The sequence below is a fragment of the Arthrobotrys flagrans genome, assembly GCF_004000055.1.
Source record: "Arthrobotrys flagrans strain CBS H-5679 chromosome Unknown unitig_9, whole genome shotgun sequence".
Taxonomy (NCBI): Eukaryota; Fungi; Ascomycota; class Orbiliomycetes; order Orbiliales; family Orbiliaceae; genus Arthrobotrys; species Arthrobotrys flagrans.
Genome location: NW_027137551.1, coordinates 823,267 through 850,070, shown reverse-complemented (window position 1 = coordinate 850,070; position 26,804 = coordinate 823,267). Strand labels below are relative to the sequence as shown.

Genomic DNA, 26,804 nt, shown 5'->3' with positions numbered 1-26,804 from the left:
ATTTTGTAGTACTGGACTACGATGTACTAGTGCGCGAAAGGCCCTTTCTACTTTTTTTTCTTCCTTTAATTCCTTCTTGATGGGACATATGTATTTTATGAATATGTATGCGACCATGGCGAGAACAACGGCGGGGATAGTGAGACCGGGGATGTCTTCAACTTTTTTTAACGTTTAACGCAGGAAGGGACGCCATGAAGGATATTTTACTTTCTTCTCGTTTTTGTGTATATTATAGTACGATACCTATTTCTTCCCTTTAAATTTAATCTTCGATTCTCTTTGATACCTATCCACATCTTGAGTTCGTCATGACAACGGACGTAATAGGTAAAGTAATCGCCAAAGGTCTAGAATCTTAGCGGAGACCACGGTGTTGAAGGGCTGCATAATGTTCCGACTTATCGCGAGAGTAAGATTGTAGGTAGGTTAATATGTTTACTGTGTTCGGAATCATATCAGATGGCGGACTATATCTCCGTTGAGGCTTGCACGACGTCAGGACAACGTTCGCAACTACGAAGCAGCACAGCCGGAAATAACTATACAACCTCCACAGAACTTTCATTGCACAGCAAAGTTTGCGGCGATTTTAATATCTTATTCTGTATATCCTCTTTTTTTTATATGTAAATTTGGGTTTTAGAGATTTGGTTCCCGCCACTGAAGTTCCTTGCGTATACATTAGATAAATTGCATCGCTAATTACAGGAAAGAAAGAACAGACAATTCATGAGAATGACTACGTTGATCCGCGCAAATAAGTATAGTTATACTATCCGCTACTCTGACGATATCAACTATCTCTTCTGGATCAAGCCCTGCTCCCTCATACACTGCTCCCATTCCGGTCTACAAGGATCGTTGTACTGCCTCTTCACAATGACGTGCTTGTTACCCCTCTTGACTTTTGCCAACCCCTGTGCCTGCCTCTTTCTCCAACATTCCGTATGCGCATTATCACAAATCGAACGATCTCCCTGCTGTGGTCTCTGTTGGGGCTGCTGTGGTTGCTGAGGATACTGGTTTGTAGGTTGCTGCGGCCTCTGCTGCGGTTGCTGTGGTTGCTGCGGTTGCGTAGGCTGTTGATTTGTAGGCTGCTGATACATAGGCGAATTCCCATACCCGGCATAAAAGTTATTAAACTTATTCATATCGAAATTCGTCAACCCGATTTCCTGCCTCATGTTCGGGATCATCGGAGACATAAGAGCGCTCGGAGCATTCGCCACATGTCCCAATCCCAAAACATGTCCGAACTCATGAACGAATACGTTATGAATAGCCGCCACACTCCAATTTGGGGTTCCAGAGTATGTATTATTAAATTTAACCCGTCCGGTTAGATTATCATAACTTCGAGGTCCCATCATTCCGTTCGCAAGGGTGTAAGTACCACCACCACGAGGTGGGAATTCAGGATCGTTGACCTGTGGACCTGCGACGGTGATTTCGATATTATGACCACCGTTTGGAGCTTGTTGGAATGTGAACAGGTTCGTTGCGTTCGTCCACTTTTGGAAGGCTCGGTCGATGGCGCTGATCATGGTGTTATGGTCGAAACCTTGGATTGTGCCGCTTAGATGCCAGCGGAATGCGAAGCCCCGTGGCCATTTGCGGGGGGCATCTTGGAAGAAATCTTGACGTTTGATGAGGATACCGTTTTGTTTGACCATACAGTCGCCGCCGTTGGAGCCGTAGGAGCAGATGTGGCCTTGGTGGGAAGACATTTTTTTATTTTTATTTTTGGGGGAAGTTTGAGGGTATATATTAATTTGGTATGCGCTTCGAGGTAATAGTGTAAGACCCGCTTTCACAATTGATATACCTTGATAAGAGATTATGAACGGGTGTGTAGAATTAAATGCAAATATTAAAAAATGAAGATAGAAGCGAAATAGAAGACCAGCTTCTGTTCAAAAAAAGGCCGATTAATGGCTGGACAGAAGTGAAGAAAAAAGAGCGACTCGTAGTGTCGAAGCTGAAGAGTACTCCGCAATGGAGACCTGGCTCGGGCTATATATATTAAGTCCTCTACATTTCTAGAATAGATATATTAGCTACGTAGCTCCCCGAGGGCTATACAACGTATCATAATCTTTCCGTCCGTTAGAAAGTGGCTCAGCTGAGCATCGCGTGCAGCGTCGGTTCTCGGCTGCGTGACTATCTGCATGCTACAAAGGACGACTTTATTTCGATTACGAAGTACATTTTACTTTTTAACACACTATGTAATCTCTAGACTGGCATATATGCTAAGGGTGTTTCGTATCTTTGGAGAGACATCAGAAAGCGGTGCGCGTTAGCGTGCACCAGTCTTGGGAAGGGGTTCGGACTTTCCCGTTGGAGGTTAGACTGTGTTGTGGGAGTTCATGCGAGGGGCTTTTGGGATGTTACACATATCGACCACCGGTGAAGGATGTCTCATTCTCCAGCAGTCTCATGGACAGGGAGCTACGGCATGGGGCCTGAAGGGAATTTTTTTAGTTCGGAAACGAGACAGGGTGGATTTAAACAACTTTCGCTTGGAATGCTTCGAGAAAAGAATGTGGTTTTTGATGCTCTCGTTATCATTGTTGCATTTTGAAGCTGGGACAGGAGAAAGGATTCCGAATTCGAATCTCAGGCCTGACTTCGATTCTAAAAATTGATGACGGCAGATGTACTTTCGAAGCTTTCTAAAATTCAAAATACAGATCGAGCATATGGGAATAAAACGATCGTACAAGTCTAAATCTTAGGGGGGAAAAATGAAATATAAGAAACGCCATACACCGAAAATGTGCGGTCGAAAAAAAAAGAAACCGCGAAAGGAATGTCGACAGTACTATAGACTGAAGACGCGCGACAACGAAAAAAAGGTATTACAAAAGAAATTAAAAAACAAAGTAAATTCTCCGTCTATATGCATGGTTGTACGGTAGGAATAGACTTTGGAATATAAGGCTAGTGTCCTTTTTGAACATCTACAATTTCTAGACTATGATGTCATATTAGCTACTTGCTTATTATGTTTAAGTTTTGTCGATTAACTACTTACTAGCTGACCTTCTATTATTTATTTAGTTATAACCTTTCTTGTTCGAATGCTTTGGCTTCGCGATAGGGAAGACCTTCCGTTTTCTAGTATCTGGTCCAAAGATCTTGAACACTAGGCCGACGAACGAACAATGAGAGTCCACAGCACGCTTCATGCTCTTAACGTAGTCTGATGCAGCACCGCAGTTGATCGTGCAGGAAGATTTAATGCAAGAGTTGAGTTCGGACCAGTAGGCGTTCGTGAAGGATGAGCAGGAATTTCGGCCTTTATTCGAGGTTAGCTGTTGGCTTTTATTGCCATATTTTAAGATATAATGTGCAAAGATGGAGTTAACTTACACCGCTCAGTCTTACATGGATTTGTCTTGGGGTATTTCTCAAAGATGCAAGTTTCGGCACATGAAATTTCGTTGATGGCTTGGTGAGCGACGGTGAGGAGGTTAACATTGACGGATTGTTGACCAGAGGCTTTGTAAGGGTCGCTATGTGGTACCGGAGTGGCCAGGGTGCATGATGCAAGGAGGAAGATGCTTCCAAGTGTGATCTTCATTTTTTTGGATGTAATGATTAGACTGTTGATAGAGATTCGGGTATTAGTTGGTGATGATAACTATTTAAGGCTATAAGACTTGAAGTTCTCTGGACAATGGTATAGGCAAGCTATATATAGACTACAACGGTGGGAAGTCCGCTATTATATATATGCGAATGACTATGTACAGAAAGGAGGGTTGTTGAAAACTAGTAGTCCTGTTGCAAGTGGCTGGTTCGCTGACAGTAGGTTACACGTACCTTATGTATAATGAAGTTTCGATAACCCAGCAATTAATGCAATACGGTCAAAAGGCCACCAAGAATTCGAAAAAAAGAGGGTTTCGAAACAAGCCTCCAGAAACGAACGAGGGTAGTAAGGACAATTATATAGAAAGAACAGTGGCAGGAAGCTTCAAAGAAAAAAGGGCAAGGACCGTCCGCAGAGCCTCGGGGTCCACCGCTAAATGGCGTTTAATATGAGCCGAAAATCCGGTTAGACTAGTTCGCTCGTGGTTTGGAAAAAGCAATGGATTTTTATCCGTCTTTTTTACTAAGTATAGAGAAATATGTTGGAGAGGCTGATGTTATGTAATAAGCACTGTGCGAATTATCCACAAACAGGATTAAGATTTTTCTTGAATGTAAGAAATACGTGGAGAAGGATGTTAATGAGTGGGGTTGGGCGGATAGCTTCTACTTTTCAATATGCTTCTGTATAGCTCTAGCTTCTTTGAGAGTATAAAGCTCTTCTTGAAACAAAATTTAAATGAGCGGGGACATAAAAGCGATCGCATAAATGTCGAGATCCCTCTATTGGGTCTTGGGGAATATTTAATTTGATGATGAGAATAGGTTATACTACCTTGTGCGATTGTTTGTGTTCATCCGGATTTTACGGGGTTCCTTCCTTCTTGATTCTGTTCCGCGGAAAACAGAGCTCATGGTCTTAATTCGCACGCAACGAGACATTATTACCTGGGTTCCGGTTGGAAATTAGACGGCAATGGCTAGGATTGTTGGCAGGCGGGAAGTCAGGAACACCCATGACTCTCGAAATAAACACTTGAGTATTCGCCGGGGACTCTTAAAGATCTTGGTGTAGATGTTGTATGGATCTTGGTTATTCTTGAGGATTTCTTAGCTGTTGAGCTTTCGGGCACACGAGGGTCTGGATGAGTGGTTTCTGTCTCGAACATGGAGCTTACTGTGCCAATGCTTGACAAACGTTGGTTCCCCACTTTTGAAAGCTGAATGCTTAATTAATCGAGTTAATTGCGTCCTTTCAGTTTTCCGGTACTACGGCTTCTCTTTTAATGGAATCCGTAGTTTTTTCCTCCTCGCAGATGCAATATATGAGAGGAAAGAGGCAGGGTTGTGCAACCTATTCTGGGAGACGGGGACAGGGATGGTGATGGAAGCGAGGGGAATATGCTTGCGGGCGGCAACTGCGACGGAGAACCATGATGCCTGAGGGGAATGTCCAAGTAGCAGGCGTAGATTGGTCAATTTTGACAGGAAAGATCGATCGATAGGCATAAGAAAGACGGAATATGTGTATTAAATTGATTGGATTTCTTTTCTTTCCTTCTTTCGAGTTTTCTTCGGTTTCTGTGGCTTAAAAGCCGCCTCGAAGGTAGAGTTCAAGATCAAAGCGAAAGTTTAGGCGCCTTGGAACATATGCATTTTGGATAATTGGTAGAGAATGCGACTTTGACAGGCGCTGTATCCCGTCGATAGATTATTCGATGCCGCTTCTTCCGAAATTCTGCCTCGAAGAATTCAATATGGAACCACGGGACCATGGTCAAAGTGCTTGCGACTAAACTAATTGGCCATGCCGTCTAATGTAGCATCTGAACTTGAACGACATGGTCCTAGGCGACTGGTAAAATTCTAGAAGGCATATATATTAACATGACTTTCTCTCGTTGGTGTCGTCCGGGCCGAGCTCTCGGGAACAATTTATTGCCTGACCGGGGTACCATTTACTTAGTGGTTAGTTAGCTCAGTACTTTCTGCACCTCCGTAAAGAGTTGGATGTACAAACTAATGTGAACCCAGATAACGGGAATATGGGTCCGTTAAACGATGGAGTTTAAAGATCGAGACCAGTTGGCGAATTTCACTTGGTTGAAATGTATCAGGTAGCTTTCGTACAAGTACTGCCTGATGTTAATCTGGACAAATATCTCCTCCTCAAAGATTTGTATCGTTTCTGTATTCCCTAATATATCCAATGCTGAATTTGTGTCGAGAATTGACTCCTCTGCGCGATGTCAGATGCCTCTATATAAAGCTCGGAAGTGGACCGATCGCGAGCCAAGGATCAAAGCAGCAGGCCTGCCAAGCCAAACAAAACACATGGCTGCAGACCAGGATTGGTTCTGGCCTGATCCGAATCCCGAAATCTCACCACACTCTCCTTTTTCTCTCTTCGAATTCACCGATACTTCGTTCAGTTACTGCTATGTCGTAATTCATTCGATTATTCACTCTCGCGGTTAATAAACACGATTGATTAACGTTCACTTCTCGTCTCTCATTAGATGCCAATTGTACCCATGCTTCGACTACGCAGCTCCCCGCAAAACCGTCTCATTCGTCGCCTGCTCGTCGCCACCATATTCTTCCTCTTGAACGCTCATCTATTCATCTACTTCCTGCATGGTCCCAATGACAGAGCTTCGGACGACTTAGCTTCGCTTTGGGACTACAATCCGGCTGTTACGGTACCTAGGGTTCACGGAATCGGAAAGGTGTATATTGCAGCGAATCATTGGATATCTGGGAAAATTCTTAAACCGTACTGGATCAATGGATTGTTGATGTTGATACAACAGTTGGGCCCGGAGAATGTGTTTGTTAGTATTTACGAGAACGGGTCCTGGGATGAGACACCGGCGATGTTAAGGGAACTGGATCAGGAACTCGGACGGATGGGTGTCGATAGGAGGGTCCTAATCGAAGCGATTACACATCGGGAACAAGTTGCGGAAGTGGTGGCGCAGGGTGACGATAAGCCCGGCTGGGTTATGACGTCAAGAGGGAAGAAGGAACTACGGCGGATACCGATGCTGGCGAAATTACGAAATCGGCTACTAGAACCATTGGAGGAGCTGCAAAGACAGGGCAAAGGCAATTTTGATAGGATTTTGTTTATGAATGATGTGGTTTTCACAGTAAGTTTATATAGGCTCACCATGCTTGGGAGTTATATCGAATGTATACTGATGGGCTGCATAGGCCGAGGATGTCATCACCTTATTAAAGACCCGAGACGGAAATTATACAGCTGCCTGTTCAGTCGACTTCAACAAGCCACAGTACTACTATGACACCTTCGCCCTCCGAGATATCTACGGCCAGGAAGCTGCCAGCCAACGATTCCCATTCTTCGCAGGCGGTGAAAGCCGGAATGCAATGATGAGAGGAGACCCGGTTCCCGTTCAAAGCTGTTGGAACGGCATAGTCGCCTTCGACGCTGCTCCGTTTACACGCCAACAGAAATCATTACGTTTCCGTGGAATCGACGATTCACTGTCCGTATTACATCTTGAAGGATCAGAATGTTGTCTGATACATGCGGATAATGCGAGAGGGTTTCAGTCGCCGCAGAGGTCCGGGGTGTGGATGAACCCGCTGGTTCGGGTGGGCTATAACTTCCCTGCATATCGTTACCAAAGGACGCATATGTATCAGTGGCCGGAATATTTCATTTCCATACCGGTTAGGATTGGAACTAGTTTGTTGCGACTGCCGTGGAGGAACCGGAAGGTGGGTAAAAGGTTGGCGAGTTGGAGGAAGGAGACTGGTGGGGATGAGAGCGGAGACTTTTGTTTGGTCGATGAGATGCATGTGCTCGTGGAGAACGGGTGGAAGCATGTCTAGTCCCTCTCTCCGTCTCTCCAACTACTTTCTCATCTTTATTTCTCTGGGTGAAGGGTTTTCTTTTAATGTGCCATTTTATCTCTCTTTCTCTCTCTCTTTTTTTTTTCTTTCTTTCCATTCTCTATCTATTGCATTGCAAAATTTGGCGTTCAAAAAATACTAATACCGGGGAGCATCATCATTGGCGTCGGTACAGCGTGTACTACATTGTTATTATCTTACCATGAATATCACAAAATTACTAGTATCTCATTCTTTGTATTTAAGTACCTAGGTATGGATTTAAATAATTAAGTACTTAAGTATTTGTATTTGGCATATGTATATAGAAGACTAGCCTTAATATGCATGCCTGCCGCGCGAATTTGAGGACCAGACAGCCCGGTTCGGAGGCTGTCCAGTATCGAGACTGCTGGGCACGAGACTACTCGCGATCTCAATATCTCGTTGGTACCAGATTTGAGACCAGAAGATCTAAATAACCGGTATTCGTCTGAACTCGGTTTGAGTATATAGCTGGAACAGGCATCTGATTAGGGAAAATTAAAGATTCGCTAAGTTAGTCCCGAGGCCAGGTTCAAGTCAACTTGGTTGACACCTGGGAAAAGAATGTTTGGCCGAACAAACACTATAAATACTTGTTAGCATGTTGCCTTTGCTTATCAAAATATATCTATCCAATGCAACATGGATAGCTGTGAAAAGTTAATGATAGCTATTGGAAAGATTAGTCTCGGTCACAGCTGCACAGTGTTACGGACATGGTAGGTATTATGGAAAATCAAAGCTTAATATAGTAATACGGCCATAATAGACAGCCCAATCGATCTTGTAAATGTTGCCAATCACGCCAAAATTAAGTACTTGGGTAGGTTAAAGTAGATAAAATTAATCTGGGAAGACTCTTCCATCTACCTCAACCTCTCCATCTATCCGATCTCGCCCACCGCAATCACCTTCACCTAGATTTAGTGCACCATCATAATCATCACCTCTACCTCCAAAATTCCCAACATACCTCCAAATACATCCCCGTTCGATATGCCTCTGTCGAGGATATAACGATTGCTTTTGACACCTGCGTTGAAACTTCCTTTGCAAGAAGAACCCATTGTGCCGTATAGTGCCCATAGCTCTCGTACTTGTTACGACGTTGTAGTGTTTTGATAGTTCGTAATAGATCCGGTTCTTAATCCAAGTTGGATAGCTTGGGTAGCATCAAATGCATGCCGAATCGCTAGCATGTTCCTACCATCCATAAATGTGACTTGAAATCAACACCCGCGATACCTTTGGATTTGACAATGGCATAGATTTTAGGGTGCCTTCTCCCTGCAGTCTTTGGGCACGGCCGGGCTTAGGCGATCGAGAAGAATCCATTGGATTTGAAGGTAGTTCCAACTCTTGAGAGTAGGGTTAGACAAATTGCTCTAGACTTTTATCCCTATGTACTTAATTAGCTTGCTAGAATGAATTATTTGGGTTAGATTTAAGTAAATGGACTGCCTTCGAAGCTTCCAACTTTGATATCTCATCGACTAGTTAACGACTATATAACTAGGTCAATACTTTCTTAATTTAAGGAGGAGGCATGCCATACCTTATATTAGTCTTGTGCAAATCTACAGCTTTACCGTAATAATCTCGCCAGCCTTCATACCCTCTGAAAACTGAGCATATTCCCAGAACATTATAGGACTATAATAATTTACTTTGCTTTAAGATGAGTGATTTTATACACCAACGAGTGCTGTATATATAGGCAGGCACGTGATCAAATCTCATGGAATAATAAGATACCCTCTTGGATTATATCCTCTGTAATATTTATATTTCAAATAAAGAGTTTTTCTTCTTTTATCGTCGCATGTTGGGGCTGTTGTGGTATAATGAACCAGCTCGGACTTCGCCACACACCAAGGCTGAAACATGACAGCCAACCACAGAAGCCAACCAACCGGAACCACTTTAACCTGGCAAAAGTCCGCCCGACACGTCGTCAACCGTTCGAATTTTTGCATCTCCAGTTCAGGCAGCAGCTAAGACGACTTCGAGGCTGCTCTGACCACAACGTGCTGCTCTTCGGTGCTAGTTGCTTAAAAGGAGCCTGCACCCCTGCTATCTGGTGACCCTTTAAGCTGGGTCGCTTTCTTACCATCACATCGTCGCCACCACCATCATATCATTTCACCTAATACGGCCGACGTCACTTCATCACAACCAAGAAACAAAAAACTAGCTACGAAATCGACATAAGAATTTACATACCATCCGATAAGAATCACTTAAGCTGAACGGGACAAGAGGAGACATATACACTTTATCCTTCCCAGCCGGCTGCAATACACACCATGCCGGCACCACCTCCACCCCCACCGCCACCTGGCTTTGGTGCTCCCGGCTTCGGTGGTGGTCCACCTCCACCTCCACCTCCCGGTGGTCTTCCTCCTCCACCTTCGGGGGTGGTGCTGGAAGAGTATGTTCCGATTGAATCCTAGATGTTAGCTATCGTCATGTCTCGTGCTAACCATCGAGTGTCCAGGGAGCTCTGCTCGGCGATATCTCGAAAGGAATTAAACTGAAAAAAGCCGTTACAAACGATCGATCCGGTCCACAGGTTGCAGGCAAAACGAGTTCGGCAGCTCCTAGTGGAGGCCTAGGAACTGCACCGGCGGTACCTGGACGGCCGGCTTTAGGCGTGCCCCCTATTCCCGGAGGCGTCGGTGCGAATAGACCGAGAAGTTCGAGTGATTCAGGTGGTGGCTTTGGAGGAGGCGGTAGTGGAGCAGAAGCACCACCACAACTTGCAGGAATATTTGCTGGTGGCATACCAAAGTTGAGGAAGAATGCAGGAGGGATTGATACTGGAGGTACGAGAATATGTAATCCGACTAGTCAACTGCCACAGGAAAGCTAATACATCAGAGTCGTATAGCAAATAATAGCTCGCCATATCTATCGGATAGCGAAACAGTACAGAAACCTAAGGCTCCGGTGCCTCCCAGACAGGCACCTGCGAAACCTACTGGCGGACGACCTGGCTTACCATTCCCATCGTCGGCGCCAGCGATACCAGGTCGTAAGCCACCGGCCCTAGCACCTCGCCCCAACTTCCCAGGAGTCCTTCCACCTCGCCCATATTCAGACGCGCCACAGGCACCGCCTCCGGTACCACCAACACAACGTAGGCTTTCGTCGGCACCTACAGTACCTCCACCTCCACCTCCTACAGGTGCAGCACCACCCATACCCGGTGCTAGCAGACTAGGACCGAATCGCAATGCACCATCTCCAACACCACCAAGCTTTGCCGCTCCGACAGCACCTCCGCCGCCTCCACCTCCACAGCCAACGAGAAATGCCGCACCGCCACCTCCTTCACAAATGCCAGTAACACCACCTCATACCCAATCGAACTTTGCAATTGCAGCTGCAAAGGCAGCATCCAATTTCGCCCCGCCTTCAAACCATCCTCCTACGCCGCAAACCCCCTCTGCAGCACCTCCAGCACCGCCTCCAGCACCGCCGCAGAGCCGAATCCCGAGCCGAAGAGACGTGTCGAACTTTACAATATCGTCAAACATCAACGCCGCCGTTGGTCGTGGAAGGTCTGGAATCCCTAGTAGGCCCGATAGTGTAGCGTCTACTCACTCGATCAAATCGAATGGGAATGGAAGGCTTGTGGTTGATGATATGAGATTCAGGTGGAAGAGAGAAGAGGAGCTACCGAAACCGAGAGAATGGTTCGGACCGCCTCCTGGGGGGTGGAAGTATAAGAGTGGAAGAGGGAGCAGTGTGCCGTTTGACCTACGACTTTTGGACCATTGAATCTAGCCAACTATGTAAATGCGCGGGAGGGATCCTGGGATTTGAGCTACGGGGACAGGGGGTCCTGGTTTCGAGCTTTGTATAGCGGGATCGATTAGATTTGCATAATCAATTCTATAAGCTAAAGGAACTACAAGATTAAGATCAAGAAAAAGACGGAATGCCTTTCAGATCACACGGTTTCATGTCTGCGATGGAGTTGTGGCTATCCATTGTACATGTATCGGGGGGTTTTTGCTTGACGTGTACAAATGCTGACTGCGCTCCTTCTTTCGATAGACCCCTTCCAAACGACCCCTCAAGAGTATAGAGAACCTTCATATGGTTCTTGTTCTCGTTGTTGGGTTCCCCTTCGTTCGTCCTCTACTCCTCGTGTTTTCAAAGGGTTTCCTTTTAGCAGGGCGGTATTTATTTCGTTACAGCATTGCTTTCCTCTTCATTTTCTTATGGCCTCATCCATTCTCCCTTTCATCCCAGTCTAAAAAAATTTGCTAATGAAACTGCTCCTCTTGTGCGCCTTTTTTTGTTTTGCTTGAGCTTTGTGTTTTCCTTGGCATGCTTTTACTCTTCTTTCGTTGCATGCCTTGTCCACGTTCAGGTTTTCATCGTACATTTTTTCACTGTAAGTAGGCACAAACCTAAGGAGGAGGTAGGTAAGTAAATAGTGTTTTGGTAGTTTAAAATAGATATAGGTTTTTCTGTTGAATATGTCTTTCTTTCCTTAGGCCTTTTTGAGATATATTTCGGGCTCGTATTGCAGAAGTGCCGACTTTATGAGCCTATGATAATAGATCATAGGAAAGGGTAGCGAAGAAGTAGTATTTCCTAGGTCTCATAATGGATCCTGAATTCGAGGTTATTTTATTCGGTGGGAGGGGTATCGTATTTCCATGCGTTCCGTCCCTTCTTTGTTTTTTATCAAGTGGTATTCTCCAATTTTGAAATCCCACGCAGAAACCTTTCAATATGCAGCGAGGAAGGCCTTTTGTCCCGTCATTTCCTACCCATTCCTTTTGGCAGAAGATGTAGCATAACATTTCAGCCTCCACGTTGCGGGTAGTTGGTGAAATGGGTAGGTGATTGATATTGATGCCGTTGTGAAAGGTGGAGATGGGTTATATGTAGAAAACTGCGGTTTCTAGCCTGCGAGGGAAACATTTCATCTACGGTGACTGTATATTTGATTGTACATGTTGGGATATCTCGGTATAGTATTCAAGATCATATCTTGGAGCATGTTTGTGAATGGACGTTTGTTTGACAATATTGGTAGGTATATCATGATCTGGATATATCCGGGATGGGAGCTGGGCCCGGCCAAAACATAAGGACATGTCGTATTCCGGTGTTAGTTAAGATGCATGCTATGCCGGCTTACCCCCTAGCTTTATATCGCGGGTGATAATTTTGTTCTCCCAGTAGGAATATATACATGACTTAAGTGACGGTCGAGCAGAGGCTTTGAATCATAAGATTTTGGAAAATATTTCTAAAGGGAAAGGAAATTACTAGTTGAGATGCGTTCCAAAGATTGATTGGAGAAACTTAAGTTTTCAAGGAAACACTTTATTTGGGGCTGAGCAAATGTATTTTATCGTATAGTCGATTATATGTATCCGTGGCAATGGATTCTTTCCTACAGTTAGGAGTTTGGAATGTCGACGTAGGTGTGAAGAGGTGATGGTTGTTTACCTAGGTATTCTGGAATTTTGGTAAGTAGCATGGATTCTCTAGAACATGGAACGGAACAGAAAGGACGAGAGACTAGAGATATCGAGATTCTGCGAAAAAGGGGCTCGAAGAAAAAGTTATTTTCTGGAAGGCAAGCAATTCTTCTGGAGGCAATAGACTCGAGTGCCGAGGGTAATACTGAACTAGGTCTACTTGGCTCACCAGATTAGATATATAGTAATGTATGCTCAATGAGAATCTACATTCCACTACGGGGACCCTACGCAGCTATCAAATAAGATGTTAGATAAAATTTGCATTGATGCATTTGCCCGCTTGTTTGCAGCCCGGCCTTCCTCGCCTTTGAAAGGCGAAATAAAACAGCGGCTTGTCATCGCATTGGTCCGATATTCGGGTTAGAGCTTCGGGAAGGGGTCTGGTGATACATGCATGGCATGGTGCCACGGTGAGGGGCAAAGAGATCAACCTCGAGTCGGCCTAGAAGCTAGAAGGTGGGTTTCTCGCAGCCTCGTCGTTACACAGGACCTCCCAAGAAAGACTCTGGCCCAAATAGGAAATACGGTGCGGCTGACCTGGGCACACCACAGACGCTAAGGATCGCACCAACACATCCTATGTATTGCCATGCAGGACATGTTCCCCATCCTCTGCCGTTTGATAGGTCTCGTTCTGCAGAAGAGCCGCAGTGGCGTCTGAATGTGACAAGGGGACTGCGGGCCGGTGATATTATAGACGAGGCTTTCGGTTTTCTGGCGAAAAAATTTGTAAGAGCTGAATGTTTCGTCTCGAGGTGAATGCTGTTCAAGCGACTTGGCGTATATATAGAGAGGAGGCGTGGTTGCATTTTCTGATTTCTTTGCTTCGCCCAACTGGTATAAATGCTGGCTATGCTATAGAATGCCTGAAAGGAAACCGGTCTATTTTTTGAAGTTCTTCCTGATTTCTGACTCCGACAAAATCGATTAACGCCCGTTAATCGATTGGTTCTCTTATCGTTCTTGATATTCATTAATTCAGTCCTATAGAGCTCCTGAACACAATATATATACCCGACAGCAATTGCCGAACTGCAAAGGGTGACTGCGTTTTTAATATTTCTGATCGTTGTCACCCAACGAGAGTTTCCAAGAATGAGTCGTCAGGAAGGTGTATTGGAGGAAGGCCGATACGGCACGCCCGCTCCATTAAGTCCTCAGTCTGGTTTTAATCCAGTCGGTGCATCTGAGATGCCCTCTGCCTATAATGCGCAAAGCGGCTATTATGCTGGACATTACGACCGGGCGCCCCAGGAAGTTCCGTACACACCGAGCGGTCCGCAATTTGTGAGCTCAGGGCAATTTCATGACAAGCCACCGCCGCTCGCGCCCGCTCCCTTTGTTGGTGCTCATGTAGCAGGAGCGGGAGCGGGAGCAGCAATGGGGATGGGAATACCGGCTAAAGAAAAAAGGATATGTGGACTACGGCGTAAAATATTTTTTATTATACTCGGTGTCGTAATAGTCCTTATCATTGCCGGACTTGCTGCTGGACTCGCGATTGCTTTAACGCGAAAAAACAACGATGGTTCTGGAAACTCTCAGGCAGGCGGGACAGGAGCTGGATCTTCGACGAGTCCGGAAAACCAGCCTCCCCCGACTAGTTCTGAGGACGATGTTTTTGGCCCTTCCATTGGGCCGCCTACGGAACCGGTCACCAGCGAGGAACCCATTACCACATCGACCGGGCCAACGTCAACCCCACCTTCAGACGGCCTTATCACAACAAGACCCCCCACAAGAACTACGTCCAGGAGGACATCCAGCCCGACCATCAGTGTATTTACTCTTGAGACTGGTTACAATACCATGGCCCTCACTGTCACCTCCACTACTGGCAACAGAGATCTCTGCTCTTTGCTCCTTGAAGCTATTCCTTCCACCACCACAATCTATCCATCCATAGCGGGTAATGCCGAAGATTTGTATACCGCATATTGGCAACTTAGTAACAACCCCGGAACACTTTCAGCAACCGGTGTACCACCCGAACCGACGGATCGGTATCAACTTTGGACCTTTGATGTCCCAATTCGTAGTACCAGCGGGGGATGTGTACAAGATGGGGGTGATGGTATTGGGCTCGAAAAAAATGGAGTTGCAATCTATACTTCGTAAGTTATAAATATTTTATCCTGTCATAAATTCTCGCATGTTCAAGGTACTAACAATCCTAGGGGATTTGAGTTTGGCTCTCAGTGTACCGTTGGTGGGATCAGATTTGGGATTGGTGACTTTTGCTATGTTTGTAAGTTTATGACCCCATTCCTCGCACGAAAGTGCTGGTAAAGCGCTCCCTATTGCTGGCTTTAACACTAATTCTTGTCGATAGATTGGATTGGTTATTATTACAGTTAGAAAAACGTCGGGTTCTCTTTTTTTCCTAATTACTTACGCCCGTGTCATTTATCTGTATGGGGTATGCCACTATGATTCTATTCTTCCTATAATATTACATAATTCTCTGTTCAGGTTTCCGCCTAAATGAATATTGGTACGGGACGGAAGTATGTACCTGTACATGAATTTTAAGTGATCAATCCTCTGCAGTTAAGTTATACGGGTACTACGGTTTTAGTGCCAGAAGGTGTATTATCTTATTTTACACGATCTTATCCCTTTCATATTTAGTTATTTGTAGGAGATGGTTCTGGTTCAACTAGTTCATCCCTTGGATCAACCGGAATCTCATCTGCCAACAACTGATTCCTCTGTAGGTGCTTCCGATATTCAATCTCCTTTTCATCATCCGGAATCCGCTCGAACATAAAGTCCGTTCTAATCGTCAACTTGACACCAGCTGTAATAGGTTCTCCGCTATGGACCAAGAACGCATGTTGGAAAACAAGCACCCTTCCTGGAATAGGTGCGACATCGTAGTAGTCCGGTTCTGGGATCCCTCTCTTCTTCCTCTGCGCTGGTGATAATTCTTGCTTCAAATGAGCTCCGTAGTCCCAAAATCTTGTGGAACCGCCTTGGAGTGGTACATCACCGGTTTTGTCGCTGAGATAAACGTGGAATGTGAAAAGGGAGGACTCCTTGTGGTCTGGTGTTGTGTAGGCGCCGTCGCAGTGCACTTTTATTCTAATTAATATCGTATTTCCTTTGCAATCGAACATTATGAGCTTGGGTGAAACTTACTTTTGAAAAATCCGCTGACGGGATATCTAAGGTACCTCAGTCTTTCGTTCAACCGTGTCATTCTGAAGCTGTCTGCTCTTTTCTTAGCGGCAGATCCCTTCCAACCCAAAGGACCCTTCCCAATGCCCGCATCTAACGGGTCGATATAACCAATATCCTTTGCTATTAAAGGTTCTATTCTCTTAAGCAGCTTATCTGCCAAAGCCTTGTCGTCGTATATAATTCTGTCCGAGTTACGATAGCTGGTATCGAGAACTTGTCGGTTCATTCCAATATTCACCTGAGCAATCGGCCACCCTTCCGCCGAAGATGCCTCGGCAATTCTTAACAGCTCATCGCATTCTTTTGATGTGTACGCATTGTCAACGACAGCGGCATAACACTCCAAATCTGCGTATTTCGATAATGGGGAGTTCTAGATATAATAGTGTTGTTGGACGTTGTACTTTCGAAATAGGAAATGATCTGATTCAGCTTACCTCAAAGTTTACCCTACGGAGTGTCGGTCGTGCGACGGGATCTCCTTCCTTCTGAAGATGAGGGAATAAAGGTTCGATCTTTTCGTATTCTTCAGGTTCTAGTTCTTCGATTTCTCCGAGTAACTCTAGTTGTTGTGATTTACCTGCAGATTCTTTGGCATTGCCGCCGGCGGATCCAGAGGTGCCAGAACCCGTGGCATAGCCAATGATGTTGTTGATAATGGACGCCATCGTGGGAGACTTTTGGGAGTACAGCGGTTGGTCCTTAGGGTCTTGGAGGTTAATTTGGATTGATATTGGAGCGGACGAAGTTTGGGAATCATTGTGAATTTATAATAGGCTGTGAGAAGCCAGTGTTTTCAAGAGAATTTCTTGATCTTGTGATCTCGGTGAGCCCCAGGAAGAGTCACCAACCGTGGACAGCGAACGTGCATCTGGGGATCCTTGTTTATGCCCCGGATTACGCCTGCCGAGCTCAGCCGCATTTACTGGGCCACGAAGCGTATGACAACGCAACCACACCTCAAAATACAACGTGGCTGCAACGTAATGTCGCTTGCTACCTAGAGCTTTGTCTTTTAAGTATCTTCAGAGAGACCAAAAAATTACCAAAAAGTATTTGGCCACTCGAGGTGGTACTGGAGAGCCACAAAATCAAGGTCAATAGTCTATCCGCCACAATTCAATGGGAATGGAACAACGCAGCCGGACGCTATAATGGGGTACTAACTCCCAAACAAACTTGTAGCAACTGCAACACAATCAAAACTAAACAGGAATATCAGGCAAGGAAGCGAAAGGCCCACAGCTACAATTTTACATTCACAAGTTTTCAAATGTTGGATAAATTACATAATCCGAAAGGCAGGTTTGAGGCTGTCTGAGCGAAATAAAAGTAACTAAGGCCATACTGAGTATTGAAAATATCGAAGACGCATAGCAGTTGTGGGAGGATGTTCATAGAACGTACGTCGAAAAAGTTACAACAACTTCAGGTCAACCCGTCGGTAATCTGAAATTTTGGTGAGCAGGGGAAAATGAAGCGTCATATTCCCAATACCGAGCAATAGATTTATATGAGCAATTACAAAATATCAAGCCTTCGGATAGGCGCCCAACTTACGAGGAGGGAAAGAGGATGGTAGCTGGATCGATGTATATACCACACCTCCCTGATGATCCTACACGATCAAGTTACTGTACGGGAAACGTCGTTGTACCGCCGTGGAGCAAGCGATATAATCTGTCATCAGATGACCCTGCAGATTGGGAATCTATAAACGGGCGTTGACGGCGCTGAGAATAACTTTTGACGAGTTTAGGAAAGACCCGGTGGTTGTACAAGATCTATTCGGCTTGAAATCTACCGAACTGCTACCCCTTCCCAAACTCGATGATGTACGAAACGTTCAGGAAAGAATTGATCGGTTTTATAGAGGCACGAATCAATGTCCTGATGAGTTCTCTGGTCGGCCTGAGAATGCTGAGCGTTGTGTTATCACTGCCGCAGCACGGCGCGTCCGGATATGAAGGACCTGGTGGAGGTCCCGGATATAACTCAGCCTCTCCCGGGGGAAACTGGTACCATTGACAGCTATATTTCATTTAGGAATATCGATAGGGGACCTGCTATTATGAAAAATCAAAAAACTATCGACCCAAGAATGGATTCCTAATTCGGATCCGACCCAAGGCTAGTTACCAGAGGGAGACCTTATCTTCCACAGGATGGTGTACTAGTAGGGGAACTTGAACACCAGATTGATATTCAGCCTCGGTTTCAAGAAATACTGCCTTCTTTGCCAAACCAATATCAATACCAATACTAGTTTCGACCTGCCGGACAATTTCAGTTACAACCCAGTCACAGTATATTCCTCAACCACAATTTCTCAGCCCGAATAATACCTTCAATTTTAGGCTCAACAACAATCTTATCCGCCTATACAGGCCGTAAATATCCAAGGCCAAAGCGGTGGAGACAAGAACGGAAAACTTGCAGAATTCGAAGAGATAGTGGCACGATATAGTAAAGGAGCACTGAAAAAGACGTTTACGGATGATCCCCTCGATAGGCGGGTACAAGAGAAGAAAAAACCTTCGAACCGGACAGGGTTCAGTTGAAACAGAATGTCAAAGATCGGCACCAGAACACACCTCCGAAAAGCTTGGTACAGGCCAGGAAAGATCAATTACACCGGATACGTGAGACACCGAGCGAGAAGGATATCCCGGTTAGGCAAAGTGGCCCCCCACCGGTACGGACAGACGAGAGTAATCCACCGCGATACGTCTCGGACTTGAACGACCAGGACTTCTACCTTTACTCTATGATGTGAGTTAGAACTGGAATGAATTTCAATGATGCTGTCCCAGTAATCCAGCCGAAGCACCCAGGTGCGTGGACCTACTTTTGGGAATAGCAATCCGATAGCTGGCGAGACAGGTCAACCGCCGGGAACACCAAGAATTGATTTTGATACCTTGATGAAACTTTTCAGGCAGGATGATCAAGATAGCCTACAGAATTGAGATATGGACCAAGTTTAATTCGCGCGAACAATATTGAATTGAAATCGCTACATGTATGTACATACGTTGTAACAGCTACCACGCTTAAGATATCCCATTCAACACCACAGCCTAAACAGGGTTGTGCTTAGCTGCAGATGAGGGCCTCTTGCTCTTGGGCCCACCCACCGGTGTCGCATTTTTGCGTGTTGTTCAGCAGTACAGGTTTCCAACCAATGAGCGTTTGCGGTTAGCTATATCTGGTTAAAGCCACCGGCTAGGATGTCGTGTCGACGGGATGGGTTTCCATGCTTGCGCCCATAGCAGGGCTATTTTGTAGTTTTGAGCTTGCAGTTGCAAATCGTCAACCAGTTGCCGCTTGCTGGTGGAAATGCCTGCACCCGAGAGCCTAGACTGGTATTTCTATTGTACATGTCCCTGCCAGAACGGATCAATCAAAAGAAAAAGCTTGCTTAGGCCTGAGAATTGATTTTTCGCCCCGCATGCTTTCCTACTTTGTCGAGAGGCATATGCATAGGTATTTTATCCACAGCTAGTGCGAAATGTGGAGTCGTGCGACATGCTTTCGATGATAATTTCCCATATCCCATAACCCATGCCGCTAACCGAGCCATCGATATAAAAGGGGCCAAGAACTGAGCTGAGCTAAAGAAGTCTTCCTTCGATGTGATACAGATTTTAAGCCGCATGTGCCTCAGAGGGCTCGTTTCAGGTCCAGACATCTAACCTGCTAGGCCCACGAATAAACATAAGCACCAAAGTAGGCATATATTGATCTCGAAGTCCGCAAATTTGTCTAACAGTATAGAACCTAACCCCTCGAGCTCGCACAAATTCCGTACAAAAGTCGGTTTCGCGGCACAGGTCATGTGTCTTTCTTTTATCCAACGACCCGTCCCAACTCCAACCGGGGTTACGTGTGCGGGCCATCTGTTGTTGGGGACGTTAGCTTCTCGCGCTAAAACCCCCTGGATTGGCCCAGCAGGTGCAACATTGAATTAATCGAAATCTTCCCGCCAATTAACCTAGCTTTCTGCCGGCGCAATCTGGCGTCCACTTCTTCCAATCTGTCAGTATATTCATCACAAGTTCTCCTGAGGTCTTTTGACCTATGAACCTCCGTATTTTCGTTCGCGCGCGACGTCGAATCTTCGAGCCTAGTTTGGTCGGTGCCGCTGCAGCTGAGACCTGTTACACGAAACCAGGATCATAATCACACGCAACACGCGGTCCCCACGTCTTCACTTCCACGCAATACTAACTTCGCAAACTCAAAATTAACGACGACACCAACGCGTGGATTGATCGAACCAGCTTTCAAAATAGAAATCATCGGGGCAAATCGGCCGTTGCATCATAAGAAGGATATTATTTGGAGAGCGTTCACGCCCAATCGCAATTATCGGCGCAATGTTAAATTCCGGCCGGCTGGGCCAAACGAAGGTTGCAAGCCTCGCAATTTTGGTCTTGTTAATCCTATGGCTATACAAACTAAACGCGAGGAGTTATCTGTTACCTATAAGGGAGTTTACGGAGAAATGGGAGGAGAAGAATATCGAGATTGCGGATTCGGAAACAGAATCGACAGTGGAGGCGGCAGCAACACCTTCATCGGTACCGGAAACTGAGGTTTCGATACCTGAGGGTGAGCTAACGACGCCCGAAACCGAAACCCCAACAGCTGCGAGAGAATCTCCAATGTCCGAAGCGGAGAAGAAACCGACTGGAACAAAGCCTTCTGGGGATGCTGTGCAATCATCTACTCCTGGATCCAAAAAGCCAACCGGCGAGGAAAAACATGAGAAGACGGTTATAATGGGCAAGACATGGAAAGAAGATGCAACATGGGTTAAAGAGAAGCTACCAGAGTATGTCATACTTCACAAAGCGTTTTCACCTGTCTTGGGTAGCTGACTTTCCAGAAATATAGTTGGAGGCCAGCAATATACGCCGTAGACAGTAGGACGGATAAAGATTACCTCCACGTGCTAGTCAATAAAGGCAAAGAATCGATGCCCTATCTCACCTACCTGATCGACTTCTACGATGATCTTTCCGATATCAATGTATTCATTCACGCCCATGAAGACGGCTATCCTCGGTATGATCCTTATGAAATGTTTCACAAGCTTGGGGTCTACAGCTGACAGCTTTTTCCAGTGCTTGGCACAATGACCCCGAATCCGCAGACCATTCTGCCGTCAAAATGCTGAACTTGCTACGCCTTGACAACGTCCGTGAAAAGGGTTACGTGAACCTCCGCTGTAATCCGAATCCAGGATGTCCCGCCGAACTCCACCCCCAAGCTAAATTCTTCGACAAGGGAAGCATTGAAATTGGCTGGAAGAAGCTATGGGGGCATATGTACGGAAATGATTCATACCCTGAAGCTGTCGGTGTTGCATGCTGTGCACAATTTGCTGTTACAAGAGAAAAGGTCCACGAGCAACCAAAGGCGTTTTACGAGAAGCTGATGGATTGGCTGTTGATAACTGATGAGGAGGATGCCGGGAGGGTGTTTGAGTATTTCTGGCATGTGATATTTGGTATGCCGGCGGCTCAGTAAGTTTGTTATCATTCCTTTCGTAGGCGATTGAGAACGGTCTCTAACAGGCATCTTCAGTTGCGGGAAGAGTTATACAAGGTGTGTTTGTGAAGTTTATGATTGCGAGGCTGGAGCGGAGAAAAGGCGGTCTCTCGATAAACTCCTCGTGAAGAGGGTTGTTTGAGGGTATCCTGATATTAAGTGGCCTTTTAATGATATGGGCGAAGAAGGTTTGAATTGTTATAGAGGGAAGGGCGTTACATCAGGCGTTTTCAAGAGTCACAAAAATGATTTCAATTGTAAAGTATCGACATGACCTTATTGGTTTGGCTATGTGAACGCATAGCACTGCAGCATCGCCCCCTTCGCGGTAGTTCCACGAACCTATATGCATGCATGGCCTCCATTTTACGGTAATATAATTGGACAGGATGATGGCCAGCACCTTGGTACACGCTCTAATCTTCCTCTTCCCATCACTCGTTCGACCGTATTACATCGGCTTCGCCCGAACTTCCGTAACCCCGCAAGTCACCCACGTGGACCGTAACCGCTGGTACGAGTGCTACAGACTCCCATCTACCAGAGAGCCGCTCCTACATCACGATCACGATCACGATTCCGATCCTGCGACTTCATTTTCCACAAAGTAATCCAGCACCGCGGATCGGATTATTCCTGTCCAAGATGAGACGTCAGTAGTAGTTGAGGATGATATGCCGCCACCAATGAGTGAAAAACTAGACAGAAAGTATTCCGTTGGGGGTTACGAGCATTTGGGACACCTTGCGGAGCCGCCAAAAAAAGCCAACGGAGGGGCTGCCGGGTACGCAAAGAATGTCGGAGATATTGAGGCTGAATGCACAAAAGAAGCTTAATATACCTTCCCAGGAAGTGCTTTTGGGCTAGGTTCTTTGAAGGCGGGATTGACGACACCAAAACTTATGGATGAGGTGGCGAGGCTGACTCTGAATAAAGAATCTAGTGACGTTGAACTCGGATGGGTCCTGGTGAAACTGGCGACATCGAGAGATATGTCCTTATTTCGTAAGGAGGTGGGACTGATAACTTCCAAGTTCCGCTACCGAGAACACAAGGTAAAGGTACCGCTACATTCGAAACCGGAAAAAAGAGTCCAAAGAAGAGTGCATTGTTGGATCTGTCGAATTTGTCAGAAATAGATGATTCGACTGAACTCAAAGTCACTCAAGATACACTGATACCATCACTTACAATCGCACAGAATTTGGGGCCAAAAGGGGTCTCTCCTCCGCGCAAAGGTCACTTATCTACCGAGCTTATCTACGTAGATAGTTACGACGAGGAGATCATAGAACCATACGGGCCAGCCACAAACGGGGACGGCCCTGCTTTCTCCACTTCAGCAGCCCCAGGCTCGCACGGGAAGCCAAAGTAGGAATTGGGACACAAGGCCAATGGAAGGAGAGGTAATAGAAGGAGGAGGGGCAATAGAAGAAGAACTAAAATCAGGGCCTGACGCAGAAAATAAATGAGCTTGGGAAGCGTCTCTACAGCAGGCAGGTTTAGAACGGATCGAAAGCCTAGATGAATCCCTCCCGGGCAGGTCCCCAGAAAGGATCGAAAATTTTATGGGAATAGATCTGGATTATCTACAAGATTGGGAGGAGGAACGATTTGGAGATTGCACAAAATCTTCCAGATTTAGATCTCACAAGTGGCGGTAACTCTGATAAATACACTTAGATAGATGACTAATGAAGTGGAAGTGAGCAAAGGTACGAGACCAAGTTTATTCATACTTATATTATGCTTAAATAACTCAAAATTCACAGCTCCCTGCCTTCTATCTCCGGAATTTCCGTTCGGACCGTCGCCTGCGCCGTCCTCGTATAGCTGTCCTGCGGCTGTCCCCAATAATAGTATCCGTCACTGTGTCTCTGCCAGCCTTGGCCGTCCGCCGTAAAGCTAGTCTCCCACGGTAGCTTAGTCAAAAAGTAGATCATCAGGCCAAGTCCGACTGTTGTCCCCCCAATCAAGGCTAGCCCATAGATAATAATCCACCAGAGCCTAAAAATCGATGAAATCAACACACGTTTGAGGAATCCAAGTGTTGCAAAAGCGTGTGCTGTGGCTGTGGAGGCTGGTGCGGGGGCAAGGATATCCTGGGCAGTCGGCAGCCGGGAGACAATGGCCACCAACCGCGACTTTGGCAGATTTTGAGGTGAGAGACGGTGTAGTTTCTCGAGTTCCTGGATCGACATGTCAGCGCAAGCTTTATACGGCACATACAATGACATCTAACTGGACATATACATACCATGAGAATGACGGCCAACGAACGCTCTGCGTCGAGCTGTTCCGTCTTGATTACTTCGTTCGACATGATATGGGTATTCCGTCTGTATGGAGGTAGATGGATGTTGGGTGAAAGGGTGCATGTAACATACATGCAGTCGCGAGATGTGGCCTTATAACGATGACTCTCGCATGAATTAATTCACCAACTGCTACTCAAAGCCGCAAATTTGTGGGCCTGGACAAAGAAAAAAAGGATACGGCGAAAAGCTAGCTGCCTGTTTTGGCGTCTGGATTGAGGCTTAAATTAGCGTACGTAGGCCCCTCCAGCTGTACATCACCGTCAATGGTTCAGAGCTAGGTTAGTGATTGTGGTTGTGGTTGTGGTGGTGGGTTTGGCTGTGGTAACTCGATGATGGCCCACATTTACCCGATGCCTGCTATTCTTAGCGTGGAGTGCAATTGTAAGCTTAAAATCCCTCTTCGCTCCAACAGCTATCAGCCTTCGTTCGTCATCTCTCTTGCGTCTACGGCTCTACAATATTCTACCTTCTATCTACCCTAGCTTTCCAGTCCTATTATCTTTGATTAATCACCTGATAGCAATAACAGCTTAAACGATAGCGACGTTCGAGTTCTACAAGCGTTACCATCGTGCCCCTACCATCAACATGGCGTCTGTGTCTTCCCTGGATAAGGACCTTGCGAAGCTCCGGCTGGGAAAGTACACGGTACAAGCTTCGAACGAGGCAAAATCATGGATCGAAAGCACTCTCGGCGAACAGTTACCAGCTGATGATTTAATGGACGCCCTGCACGATGGAACAGTATTGTGTCGGTATGTGGGATAGCTCGGATAGCTCCGGAGTTGTCTAGGGGTATTTGACTGATGGATTCCTGGGTGTTAGACTGGCGAACAAGTTGGTGCCAAATAGTACCAAGCCAAAGAAGTCCGAGATGCCGTTCGTACAGGCAAGTTTAAAATTGCAATGTTGTGGAAGAAACCGAGCTGACAAGTTCGCAGATGGAGAATATCGCCATGTTCCTGAAAGTCTGCCAGGACGTACTCAAGCTCTCACAGCACGACCTCTTCCTTACCGTCGACCTCTATGATTTCAAGGTACATTTCGACAATACACTTCTTACCCGATATACACCTCCTAATTGAACGATCTATAGGATCCAGCACAAGTCCTTCAAACCATCGGTGCCTTCTCTCGAATCGCTCATTCTCGAAACCCCTCCGCATTCCCGACTGCTATCGGTCCGAAAGCATCCGTTATCTCCCCTTCCGCAACTGGCAAATCGAAACCACCTGTTCCCGCGAAAACAGCCATTTCCTCGTGGTCTAAACCCGTCGATGAACTCACGACTGCTCCAGCATGGAATATTCATCAGTATGGGTACATGGGTGGTGCATCCCAAGGAACCCAAGGTGTTGTTCTGGGTGCGAGGAGGCAGATCACAACGGCTGCACCTCACGTCCCGAGTTTAAGAGAGAAAGAGGAGAGGAGAAAGCAACACGAGGAGGAAATCGACGCTAGGGCCGCCGAAGAAGAGAGAGAGCGACAGAGACAGGAGGAAGCCAACTGGCTTAGGAAAGAAGAGCTTCAGCGAAAGAGGCAGACGGAACGTGAGCAGGCTTCACGGGCACAAAGGGATCTGGAACTTCAAGAGCGAGATGCAGCAGAACAGGAGAAAATCAGACTTCGGGAGGAAGCCCACGCTCTTCGTGAGGAGGAAGATGCTAAGCGAAAGGAGTACGAAGAACGCCTGCAAGCTGAACGGGCTGCCCAGGATCGCAGGGAATATCAAGAAGAGGCGAATAGATTCCGGGCCTTGAATCAAGAGCATGCAGCTGTCTCCTCGGAAAGTGATCGCATCAAGGAGCTTGAGCGACAACTGGAGGAAGCCAAAGCGCGAGAAAAGGCCTATCTCGAGAAACAACAACCATCTCAGAAATCTAACACACGGACAGTAATCCCACCAAATGACGCCGAGGAACGAGCAGCCCTCCGAAGTGCCTGGCAAGAGAATCAATCTCGTCCGGTTCCGCCAAAACCAACGTCGAAACCAGCATTTACCCACAGTGCACGAGCCGCACAGCGACAACGCGAGTTGCAGGATGAAGACGATGCCGCCGAAGCTCCACGAAAGTCTCCAGGACCACCAGCTACACCTCCTAGGAGTACTACGCCGGCAACGTCCAAGACTTCCCCATTGGCTAGTACAAGATGGGGATTCAAGGGCGCTTCTTCGAAACCCATTGGAGGTGGCATGAGTGTTGTCCAGAGGGAAATGGAGCTGGAAAGGCAGCGACAGAAGGAGTGGGAACGAAATCAGGAACAGCTACAGGAAGATAGGAAACTCATGACCGATAAGGAGATCAAGGAGGGTGGAGAGATGCCGTGGGATATTCATCAGTATGGGTGAGCGACAACCTTCCCTCCATCCTATTAAAAACCAAAGCTGACAGGTGATAGATATATGGGCGGTGCCAATCAAGGTACTGAACGAGTGGCATTTGGAGCTCGAAGACAGATTATCGGACCGAAAGGACAGAAATGAATGACGAGAATCATTCGGCGATCTTAATTCGAAATATGCGGTCGAACGGCGTTGTTGTTGATGGTTCACAAATTCGATCCAGCGTCGATAGCTTTGCTTTCTTCCAATGTTCACCATCCGTTTTTTGTAGTTCTCTGTCTTTGTTTCGTTTGAAATGATACGCTGCCCTTTGTTTCTTTGCAATAGTTTGGGACGGATTGGCTTTTGGTTTTTTGTTTCTGTCAGCGATAAAAGCGTGGGTAAAAG

General features: G+C 46.2%; 9 protein-coding genes across 9 annotated transcripts; 5 read left to right on the top strand and 4 right to left on the bottom strand.

Moving 5' to 3' along the window:
• Positions 1-800: 800 nt before the first annotated feature.
• DFL_005614 (uncharacterized protein) lies at positions 801-1,730 on the bottom strand (the record flags this gene model as incomplete). Its single annotated transcript, XM_067634900.1, has 1 exon — positions 801-1,730. The coding sequence occupies one exon, from the start codon at positions 1,728-1,730 to the stop codon at positions 801-803; it is 930 nt and encodes a 309-aa protein (XP_067489384.1).
• A 1,216-nt stretch (positions 1,731-2,946) lies between these two features.
• On the bottom strand, positions 2,947-3,589 carry DFL_005613 (uncharacterized protein; the record flags this gene model as incomplete). The annotated part of the gene is made up of 4 exons (XM_067634899.1): positions 2,947-2,980; positions 3,041-3,051; positions 3,114-3,304; positions 3,379-3,589. 4 exons carry the CDS (start codon positions 3,587-3,589, stop codon positions 2,947-2,949), a joined length of 447 nt encoding a protein of 148 aa, XP_067489383.1.
• Positions 3,590-6,119: 2,530 nt separating this feature from the next.
• DFL_005612 (uncharacterized protein) lies at positions 6,120-7,461 on the top strand (the record flags this gene model as incomplete). The annotated part of the gene is made up of 2 exons (XM_067634898.1): positions 6,120-6,752; positions 6,817-7,461. The coding sequence occupies 2 exons, from the start codon at positions 6,120-6,122 to the stop codon at positions 7,459-7,461; spliced, it is 1,278 nt and encodes a 425-aa protein (XP_067489382.1).
• A 1,929-nt stretch (positions 7,462-9,390) lies between these two features.
• Positions 9,391-11,289, top strand: DFL_005611 (uncharacterized protein; the record flags this gene model as incomplete). Its single annotated transcript, XM_067634897.1, has 4 exons — positions 9,391-9,443; positions 9,766-9,937; positions 10,004-10,331; positions 10,397-11,289. 4 exons carry the CDS (start codon positions 9,391-9,393, stop codon positions 11,287-11,289), a joined length of 1,446 nt encoding a protein of 481 aa, XP_067489381.1.
• Positions 11,290-14,111: 2,822 nt separating this feature from the next.
• Positions 14,112-15,374, top strand: DFL_005610 (uncharacterized protein; the record flags this gene model as incomplete). The annotated part of the gene is made up of 3 exons (XM_067634896.1): positions 14,112-15,130; positions 15,194-15,264; positions 15,349-15,374. The coding sequence occupies 3 exons, from the start codon at positions 14,112-14,114 to the stop codon at positions 15,372-15,374; spliced, it is 1,116 nt and encodes a 371-aa protein (XP_067489380.1).
• A 269-nt stretch (positions 15,375-15,643) lies between these two features.
• Positions 15,644-16,867, bottom strand: DFL_005609 (uncharacterized protein; the record flags this gene model as incomplete). The annotated part of the gene is made up of 3 exons (XM_067634894.1): positions 15,644-16,092; positions 16,158-16,572; positions 16,637-16,867. The coding sequence occupies 3 exons, from the start codon at positions 16,865-16,867 to the stop codon at positions 15,644-15,646; spliced, it is 1,095 nt and encodes a 364-aa protein (XP_067489379.1).
• Positions 16,868-20,578: 3,711 nt separating this feature from the next.
• DFL_005608 (uncharacterized protein) lies at positions 20,579-22,366 on the top strand (the record flags this gene model as incomplete). Its single annotated transcript, XM_067634893.1, has 5 exons — positions 20,579-21,036; positions 21,099-21,269; positions 21,329-21,730; positions 21,792-21,812; positions 22,144-22,366. 5 exons carry the CDS (start codon positions 20,579-20,581, stop codon positions 22,364-22,366), a joined length of 1,275 nt encoding a protein of 424 aa, XP_067489378.1.
• Positions 22,367-23,521: 1,155 nt separating this feature from the next.
• On the bottom strand, positions 23,522-24,078 carry DFL_005607 (uncharacterized protein; the record flags this gene model as incomplete). The annotated part of the gene is made up of 2 exons (XM_067634892.1): positions 23,522-23,944; positions 24,013-24,078. The coding sequence occupies 2 exons, from the start codon at positions 24,076-24,078 to the stop codon at positions 23,522-23,524; spliced, it is 489 nt and encodes a 162-aa protein (XP_067489377.1).
• Positions 24,079-24,661: 583 nt separating this feature from the next.
• On the top strand, positions 24,662-26,558 carry DFL_005606 (uncharacterized protein; the record flags this gene model as incomplete). Its single annotated transcript, XM_067634891.1, has 5 exons — positions 24,662-24,828; positions 24,899-24,962; positions 25,015-25,110; positions 25,170-26,419; positions 26,474-26,558. The coding sequence occupies 5 exons, from the start codon at positions 24,662-24,664 to the stop codon at positions 26,556-26,558; spliced, it is 1,662 nt and encodes a 553-aa protein (XP_067489376.1).
• Between the last annotated feature and the right edge of the window lie 246 nt (positions 26,559-26,804).